This window comes from Homalodisca vitripennis, chromosome 4, assembly GCF_021130785.1.
Source record: "Homalodisca vitripennis isolate AUS2020 chromosome 4, UT_GWSS_2.1, whole genome shotgun sequence".
Lineage (NCBI taxonomy): Eukaryota > Metazoa > Arthropoda > Insecta > Hemiptera > Cicadellidae > Homalodisca > Homalodisca vitripennis.
This window is the reverse complement of record NC_060210.1, coordinates 174,680,199-174,690,585: the sequence shown is the minus strand read 5'-3', so window position 1 is coordinate 174,690,585 and position 10,387 is coordinate 174,680,199. Positions and strand designations below refer to the sequence as shown.

The window sequence follows — 10,387 nt, the reverse complement described above, 5'->3', positions numbered from 1 at the left end:
GTTACTGGCAAAAACAGATTTCTGTCTATGTGTGCATCATTCTGTATGCACAATAACTTTTGAATGAGTTAATTTTGAGGTTTGAAATTTGGATTGAAACACAACCTCTACTACCTCTATATTGAAATTTAAAATGTAAACATCGAACCATTGAGAATCACTCGCTCTCCAGGCCAGGATGATATCTGATGTTAGGTAAATGTGACGCCTCCCAATGTCGAGTGTGCATTTAACCCTGTATATATATTACCATAATGTTTAATGTTTTTTGTTACTAAGTGGACATTTCCTTCTGTTCTGTTGTTGTGTTTTGTGACATTAGTTTATACCATTGGGAGTGAAAAAATATAACATGTAATATTAAATTAGCTATGGCTAACTTTTTATTTTATACATTTATAATTTTTAGAATAAACTTAAAACACATAATACATTGTGTGAATTTTCATGTTATGTTACTTTTTGCAGGTTACTTTATCTCCTCCATCAATGAATACAGTACAGAGTAATGCAACTGGTATTAAGAACTTTGAAAGTCTCCTGCAGTCATATAACCTCTACTCAAGGAGCAAGCAAGACATTACCAAGAGAACTACAGATAATATTTCAGCCAATTAATACTATATAGCCTCAAGCTACCAAATAGTAACAAACGCTTTCCTACCTCAAAGAAAGATACATTTTGTACAGTCAGTAACAATTTAGATGCCAAGAAAATGTCAACAACAAAACTCTCTTTTAAAATAAACAACCCTATGACTTCACTGAAAAATAAAAATAAAGATCGAGTTGAAAGACTGGTAGCTAATATTGATAATAATCAGATATTGAATGAAAAACCAGTCTAATAGACTTGAACCACCCAAAAAAGTTTATGATTGTGGAAGCGTTGCCAAGTAAATGTGTTACTACTATTTTCAGCAGATACAAATAAGTCCATATCTAACAACTTTTGTAAAGAGTAATAATGTAGAGAATGAAAGTAATTTCTGCAAAAAAGAAAATATCAAATGAAAAATGCATTAAATATGAATAATTCTATACAATTAGACTGTAACTTGGGATCTTTATATGGCATAAAGAAATACATCTCGTCCCTTACTGCAGACCAAAACAGAACACAAGAGTTGTATCAAGCTCAAACCACTTCACAAAATGTAACAAGCAATGTTTCTCCAAATAAACAATTAGAAATCACTTCAGTTTATAATGATCAGAATATTTCAAATAAAAACACAGTCACCAAAACCTAATTCCCAGCAACCTAATTCAAAGGTAACTGAAAGTTACCAACTGAATATACAACTAAATCAACAAACAGAAAAACGATATGTTTGAAAGTGAAACTTCTGAAAACCACTCCAAAAATGTGACAGGTAAGTTTAAAACTTTCAATATGTTCAATGCAGTAGGCTGTATCCTAACTGTCTATGTTGCTTGTGCTAGTAAAAATGTATAACAAAGTCAGTGTACCTACTTAAATCACTGTGAAGATTTAGGTTATTTCAAAGTAATTCATAGAGACACATATAGTGTTAGCAAATAGAGAATGCGGCTGCAACACAGGTAGTTTCTCACTCACACTCACACTCATACACACACACACACACACACACACACACACACACACACACACACACACACACACACGAGTGCAGGAGATTAGGGCCTTTTTCCTGGCACACCAATTGGTATTAAAGAGCAAAAGTTTAACACTGACTCAACTTCGGGTAATTTGGGCAAAAAAGTATACATTTTAAAACATATGGAAGAAATATTTAGTTCATATCATCTGTATTCACTGTTTATTTACTTTTTTTCTATTATTTTATTTTCTATTTTATAAATTTTATTCACCTGAAGATGGTTACTTAAATATAATATGTGAATGTTTTGAAAAAATGTTTGTACAGTTATTTATTAAAAGTAGTATTGAGGGTTAGGACCATACAAATACCAGATAGCTTACTTATTTATCCCTTCGCACGCCACTAATAAATCCATAAATTTTCCTATAACGCCAAGACAAGTAAAAAATTTCAGTTATTTTAAGTTCAAAGCTAATTTTCATTATTACTAAATTATTAAAGGTAAAAGAAAAAAGTATGAAACACAGCATTTTACTTAAAATTAGCGTAGAATAATAATGAGATACGTAGTAGATGCGCACTCTCATTATAACCAAAAACGTTGTTTACACCAAGGATATGTTTGGTTGTGGCTCTGTAGGAGACACAGAACTGACGAGCATGTGGTCGGAGTTAGACAAAGGGTGCTCACCTCTCTCTGCCGCAGAGTTAGTTGTTTATAAATACTTCCTTGGCAACTGCAATAAGCACAGAGCATGCACCAGGCATTTCAAAGACCTTTTGTGAACTAAAAAACTCTCCAAGAAACAATCTATAATATTGGATATAACTGTATTTGGGCGTTTTTGTCAAAGTCTCCCCATTGTAATGTAACCATCTATGGCGTGGGAAGGGTTAAGCTTTGTGGTAGTCACACTCTCTTTCTTCAACACGTTCTTATTCTTATTTCTGTAATTAACTGCAATAACTATTATAATAATAGTATTTAGTTTAGCATCCGGACATTGTACATGGTAACAAATATGCCAAATCTCGAAAAAACACAACGGAATTGAAAATTTCAAATTATATAACAATAATAACTAAACACACATTATTCAAAATTCAACATACAACCTCATAACAGATACCAACAACGAGCTATAGAACTATTCTGATTTTAAAGTTACATAATAATTTATACAATTATAATAAATAAAGAAGGAAATATAATCTAACGATATAAAAAAGACTTAAACTATAAAGTGATAGACTATATAATGAATAAACAAGAAATATACTATAGCAATATAGCAGGCAAAAAATACCATAAAGTGATAACAAACAGATGAAACAATTAACAGAGATAACTTACAGTACAACAAATTGTGATTAATTACGTCTGCTAATCAGTAAATGGATTATTTTAATTTTGAATTTAGGTTTTCTTACAAAATACTATTTCATTGCCAACATTTTCTATAACTGCATTATACATTTTTGGACCTAAGTAGCAGAACTGGTGTCTACTAGTATCTTTATTCCGTCTTTTAACCTGTAGATTATATACTGTGTAAATTTTAGTTGGTCCTTGGTATTGTCTTAAGGGATAGTTATTAAAGTGTTTGTGCGCGTATATTGCAAACAAAAAAAACCTAGTGGATCTGAAAAATGTAAGAAATTTGTATTCATTAAAATTAATATATAACTCATTCCTTCCTAATGACAAATTCCAAAAAGAATGGCATATCACAAATTTACGAAACATGATAAATACAATTGTTTCAAATGTTGGCTATAAAACCAGTTGTTTTTCATGTGGTATAGTGAGTAATTTTTTTTTCTTAATTTTTTTTGACAATATAATCAAACATGGTGTTTCCATTTCAACTGATGATCTACAGTCACTTGACTACAGTCAAAAAAAACATTAAACATTTTGATTTCTTTGAGTTTTTTAGTAACTTATTATTAATAAATAATATATATATCGAAATCCTCTCAAGGTCGTTGCGAACTCTAACCTTGAGAGCTTCTCTATTATAGGCAGAACAGACCACCTGTGCTGTGTCATATATTTTAGCTTAACCATCTTGCTATGTACATTGTTGATTTAAACAATTTGATTTCTTCATCTACAAAACGATTTCCAAATGAAGCTAGAGCCCTGCCACCTACTCCATATTTTTTTAATTTCGTGACAAGTAAATCTATGTCTAGGACATCGAATGTTTTCTGAATATCAAAATATATAGACAAGGAGGTGTATTCATGATCATCCAAGCTGCCAACAACAGTGCTATTGTGATAATTCAATGCCATATCTGTACTTTTCCTGGGAAAATAAATCCCTAACAGGTTAGAGGAAAAAATTTATCAAGCAGTAAAATACATTAACTTTTCTTTTACAATGTGCTAAAAGATACTACTGTACGGATCAATGATATTAGCCTGTATGAGGATAAATCTCTAATATTCTCAGTTTTGTAAACTGGTATGACAGCTGCTATTATTAACTGTTTGGTACTATCCCATTTTTTTAGTGATTTTGGAAACATTAAAAAAAGCACTGAGACAAGCACATCTACATTTTCTTTAGTAACATTAACACTGATAACATCAAACCAAGAACTATGCTAAAACAATTTTTTGTTAATAGGTTTTATTAAAAGCAGTATTGTTTAGAAAATAACATTTTAATTTAATTTATTGTAAAAATATACAAAAAAAACTAAGTCTTTTCTCAGTTTAAAATACAAAATAAAATTTAAGTGGTTTGGTTATTTTTTTATAAAACAAGTAACATTTTAACATCAGTTTATCTAATTAGGCCCTACCAACATCTTTCGAACTGTACCTTTTTTGTTTTGTTAAACGCCAATGTTTAATAATCTTCATTGAAATGACCTTTCTATTAGTGCCTTCAACAGACATCACTAACAAATTGCTTCGATTGGTTATGCTTAACCTTTCATGAATGTCTGACATTTAAAAAATAAAATCTGACTAATAACATAACCTCAAATCTCCAGTACTAGTTACAGACATCAAGACAAGGCGTTTAGAAGTGTCAGCCATAGTGCTGTAGTAGAACTGCTGTTATAACAACAAACATGGGTGTGTTCGTTGGATACTACTTTCACATCAAAAAGTACAGATAACTTTGTTTGAACATTGACCCACAAACTAACTAGTTGAATGAAAATCATGGGAGTTAAAGTTAAATCAAAACGTAGCTTGTTTACTTCTGTGTCTAGAAATATATCAAATTATTTACAAACATTAAATTTAGGTTTTATATTCGTAAGAATGAAAAATGGTACCTGTTTTGGTGCTTTTCAACTAGATTACAATTTTGAACCTTTATAAACAGAAAAACTTGTAATCCTATTAAGACCAAAGTTTTAAACAAGATATGTGCAATAGTACTAACTTAGATGATTGTAATTTTAAAATTTTTGAATTATATGGATAAAATTTTTTTGTCAAACCAGTTTTTTGGTAAACCATTTTAACTTTTAGTCATTATTTTGGTTTTAAAGCAATACATTTTTGTATGTAAACACAAAATTAAAACTAGTTTTTAACACCACTTTAACTTAATTAAACAGATTTTGTTCATTTGCCATAGCTGGCACTTGCTTGGAACATGTGAACCATCAGACTGTCGGGGGCGATGCTGCAACGATCGTGCGAAGCCGTAGTAAATTATATATTGTTTTTAAATATATTGGATCATTTACCATCAGCTTTTTTATACAAGCTTTGGGCCTCCAATGGCATGTTTAACAATGAATAATTTAATCTTTCAAAATTTTAGTTTTGTTTAGTAGTAAAGCGCCAAAACCGGTACCTTTTTTCATTGTTACAGACACAAAACTTGGATATTGTTTTTAAATAATTTGATTATATGAAGGGAATTATTAATGGTATTAATTGGTCTTTGTATAGTCTTAAATGCAATGTACAGGAAGTATGGCCGAACACCGTTAGAATGCGTTCTGGTGACGCTGTAAGGCAACAGAAAAATGTCATATGGGTAAAAACTGGCCCGATTGGACTGGTGACTTGCTCTAACCATAAAAACTGTGCCGATCCGATTGGGTTGACATTACAGTTCAAATGATAAGATAAAATACTTCACACAAATGCCACTAATATCTAAAAGTTATGCTGGTAGATGAAAACCCACCAATATTACACATATCACAAAGTTAATTTGTTGGAAAAGTACATAGCATTCATTTCACATTATGCTTGTATATTTTTTATTGTATATGTATTGTATTTGTTTTGTTTTGTTTTTTTTTTTTTGTAGTTTTTTCTAAAGATTGCATTATAATGCTCTCCTAAGTATTCCATTATGACATCAGCAAGTAACAGTATAATGTAAAGAGTAGAGTTTCATGTAGATTGAAAACAGGTATTTTACTATTAGTTATTATATTAAACTTTCAATGTTCGGAAACATCCTAACATAACATGTTTTATAACAATGAGCATTTAAATCAGTTCATGGTTTCATTCTAAAACTTAATGTAACTTTGAGGGGAGAACTGTTTCGAGAAAAACTTAAAAAAGATAACACATGTTTGTTGATTGTGTTTGACAGTTTTCTATGATGGATCCCAACTCTGTACCAGATATAATTCCAGTGGAAAACGTCAGCCAATCCCTGTCCCAGAATTCATCTGATAGATGTCTGTCTCAGAGTCTAAACAGGTTAGCAGGGACCTACTTCTATAAAACTGTTTCAAATTTGTCATCTTCTTATGTGTATATTATATGATTACTTTTCTTTTCTATTTTCATGAACTATTTTCTCTAAAAAAATGATAAAATACCTGACCCGTTATCAAATTTTTAATTGATAAAAGTTTAAATTTGTCTTCTCTTTTCCTATAAAAAATGAAGTGGGTAAAGATAACATTTAATTAGTGCATTTTTAAATGGTACCATTTTTAATGTTGTAAGCTTGCTGCAAAATTACATAAAATTGTTTTATTGACTTAGTTGTTACATGCATTTAAATATGACCGTTAGAAAAAGTTATATATAGTATTTTAAGCCCTTTTTGATAAATATAACTGATATTGATATATTATTATGTAAATGCTTTTCTTTATTATTCATTTTGTTTTGAAACAAGAGCTTTTGTAATTTGATCGCTAATATCACAATATTTATGTTTGGAGCTTATCACTTTGTAATATGTATAAAGTAGAATCCCATAATTTAGTATATGCACTAAATTACTCATGTTTAAAAAAGTATATGCTAGTAAAATATTTCAATGATTTTGGCTAAATAATAATTGTGGCTCAGATTTCACGTCTCCTGTTGAGCTTGATGAAGCAACAAAGCTGGCATATCAAAGGCTGGCTGCAGAGTCCCCAGGCTTTGTGTATCCCCGGGGTCCAGACATGTTAGAGAGGCCCAGGCAAGAGAAGTTCAGGTAAAAATCTCTTGACTAGTTTTAGAAAATAAGAGGGCATAATTAGCTTTCATATATTTATGTGATAAAAATTAATCAAATATACATGTTACACTTTATTCATTCTATGTTTTCTATGCCGGATAAATAATTTATAGTATGATAATATAAGACGTTACAAAAGTAACCATCTTTCGCTTACTATTAGTGAGATTAGTGCTCTCTCTTTCACACATGTATGCACAGCAGGTAAGTCAGCATCTAGCCATACCAGTTGGAAGTTAATAAGCATGATCGTTAATTTTCAATAGCTTTTCAAAATGTGTATCACGATTCAGTTTAACGCAGATGAAAGTGCATGCTGTAATTAGGTTTTTTTATAGCAAAACAATATTTAGCAGCAACTACTCTTTATAGTTGTAACATTTATGGGTCAAACGTTTATGGGTGAAGGTCGTGCACGTGAATGGGTTTTGATATTTTTTTAAGTGGAAAACCACGGCAAAGAAAGAAGTAGCAGGCCATCATTGATGAAAGATGAATTTGTCAACAAAATCAACGAAATAGAGGAGATCAATGTTTTACAATCTCAAAGCTTTCAGATAAATTTCCACAAATTTCTGAACCGCTAGCTCTCAGCATTTCAATAATGACTGTCTATTCAAAGATATTGTCATTGGCTGGCTTAAGATCCAGATGACAGAATGTTTCAAAGAAAGCATTTTTTACATTAGTCAAAAGATATGATATGCTACTGATAATGGCAATTAGGCACAATATTTTTAACCCGGATACGTTTTATAATACTATTTTATGTTATTAACAAATGAATAGATTTTGTTATGCAAATTTTACAAAATATACTTGGAAAATACTTTAATTTCAAGACATAATGAGTTTCTAAAATATTTCATCAGTAGTACTGTTAATATTATTGTTTTCAGATGTCAGCCCCAGTACGTTCTCAGTACTTCTCCAGCACTCCTGCCACAGTCATGCAAGGTAGGTGTAAATCCTCTAATTGTTGTACTTCTGATACTTGTTAAATAAAACCGGTTTTAAGGTATGAAAAATCTCCTTCAAATGAAGGAGGTAAATAAAATAAAAGTCGAGTTGTTTTATTATGTATGACTTTACAACATTCAAATGAAGTGCAGGAGCAGACAAATGGTAATTGTGATACCAAAACATTGCTTGATCATACAGAATAAATCATTTTAAAAGAATTAAAGTCAGTGAAAACAATAGAAACCTTTTTACAGGAAAATAACATTTAACATTATTACTATTTATTATTATTTGGCGACTAAAACAGAAAACATTAAGATATGGGACATTTCCAGAATTTCAAACGAGCAACTAAATACAATGTTTTTGGTAAAGGAAATTAATAAAATAGGGATGTAGTGATACAAAACATAATTAATAGTTAATGATATAACATTTTAAACACAATAAAGTAAATAGGACTGTTACAGATATTTATTATTTAAAATTATAAAACTTAAACATGACACCTGCAGCCTGTTAGCAGTCATATAGGTACAGTGTAAAAGCTTTGTTCCAAAGTTTAGCCATGTCTTAGACGATTCAGATATTTACACTTGCTCCGCATTCTTTTATTTAAATTTGCAAAATTAGTAAATTGGTGATGTTAAATTTTTATGTAAAAGGTCTTTATTTATCAAAGTATTGTTATAAGCATTGAATGTGTTACAAATAAAATGTCACTTATAACTTTATTATTAAAATCTATGATTACACATTTATATTTTACTATAAGCTACCAACTATGGAGACAAAAATTATTATTCTAAAATTCTTGAACAGAATATAAGATATTGTTAATAAGACATGTTTTATGTGTAGTTTTAAATTATGTTGATTTGGTGTATTAATTTTATATGATTTGGCAGGCAGTTTTATATAATCTACAAGTGTATATGGACATCTTCTCGTGAAGTGTGAGTCTAAATGGAATTACTCTGTAAGATGAATAGTACCTTGCATAATCATTGTGCTTTCATACTTTTTCATTAGTTACAAATTTTTAAGTAAGAAAATAAATATTATGTAGATATAAGACCAATGCCAGAAATGTTTATTTTTACATAGTATTTTCTGGATGTACGAAGCTTTTTCTGATCACTATTTTTTCTAATGTTACAAAATAGGGAATCTCACAAGTGGAGGATCGAATTTGAGGTGATTTAATTTAAGGTATAGGTGAGGTAATTTACAATTAAAAATGTTAGATGGTAATATTAAACCATTTGTAAGATTTGTATTAAAATTACTTTACTTACTGGATTTACTAAATAAAAACTGTGTTATAACAAATGCTTTTACTTTTTAGGTTTTATTGTTGTTTTAACGTATAATTTATTTTATATGTACAAAAATAATATATGATTGATATAATATTAATTGGTTTCAGATTCTTATCAACCGACACCTTACTCTCCACCTACTCATATCAATACAAGCAATGTTCTCTCTCCACCTGCTGGAAAATTTTGGGTAAACCTTAGATCATTTTTATAACCAAAGTATCCTATAGTTTAGACCTGAATAAATCGAAGGAAACAAGCAACACTTATCTAAATAATAATGTTTACAGTTTAAATAATCAGAAATCTCTCCACGCTATTATAGTGCAGTTTTTTATGACAGTAGACTCAACCATGGAATACTACTAGCCTGCATAAAAAACACCATTGAAAACAATATATATAGAGTGTTCCTGATTTAAGGGGAAAACTGGCTAACAATTCAGTTATATATTTTACTTTCTTTCATGGCCTTGTGTGGTGCACTTGTGTATGTAATGAATTTGAGGAGATATAAATAAATTTTATTTTAATTAAGTGGTTTATTTAAAAATTACTAGGAGAACAAACAGATAACATGGAATAATCATGGAAAAGTTAATGATAATTGTATTGATATTTTTAGTAACTTGTGTTTGTTTATTTACATTGAGCCAACATAAATGAATAATACTGTCGTACAATATTTTAAACATCTCGTTAAGACACTCTCTTCTCTCACAATTTCAATTTGATGACAATAATTTATAATTTTTTTAATGATATCAAATTAAACCTTATAAAACTGCCTTCACACATTCCTTCCCCCCAAAAGTTATATATACATATTTCTAATATATTTGTATAGTTTTCTAAATTTGAAATGTTATTGATGAAGCATCCAAAATTTAACTTTTTTTCAAGGTTGAGTTTAGATTGTGAAAGCCGTGTAAGTGATAAGTGAATGTTTTTATTTGATCTGGTGGAGAGTAGCAGCTCAATGTTGAGTATATGTTGAAATAAATTTACATTAGTCATGAAAATAATGTCTTAAAATCAGTTTTAGGCTTAAATGT

At 29.7% G+C, this 10,387-nt stretch overlaps 1 protein-coding gene across 1 annotated transcript; it reads left to right on the top strand.

Moving 5' to 3' along the window:
• The first annotated feature begins 272 nt into the window (after positions 1–272).
• On the top strand, positions 273–9,526 carry LOC124361302. The gene is made up of 4 exons (XM_046815348.1): positions 273–1,376; positions 6,894–7,023; positions 7,947–8,004; positions 9,440–9,526. Exons 1-4 carry the CDS (start codon positions 1,331–1,333, stop codon positions 9,524–9,526), a joined length of 321 nt encoding a protein of 106 aa, XP_046671304.1. The 5' UTR covers positions 273–1,330.
• The last annotated feature ends 861 nt before the right edge of the window (positions 9,527–10,387 follow it).

Coding starts and splice junctions, on each gene's coding strand:
- LOC124361302 (XM_046815348.1), top strand. CDS start 1,331: ATGTTTGAAAGTGAAACTTCTGAAAACCACTCCAAAAATGTGACAG. Junction 1,377..6,893: donor CCACTCCAAAAATGTGACAG/GTAAGTTTAAAA, acceptor ATTGTGGCTCAG/ATTTCACGTCTCCTGTTGAG. Junction 7,024..7,946: donor CCCAGGCAAGAGAAGTTCAG/GTAAAAATCTCT, acceptor TATTGTTTTCAG/ATGTCAGCCCCAGTACGTTC.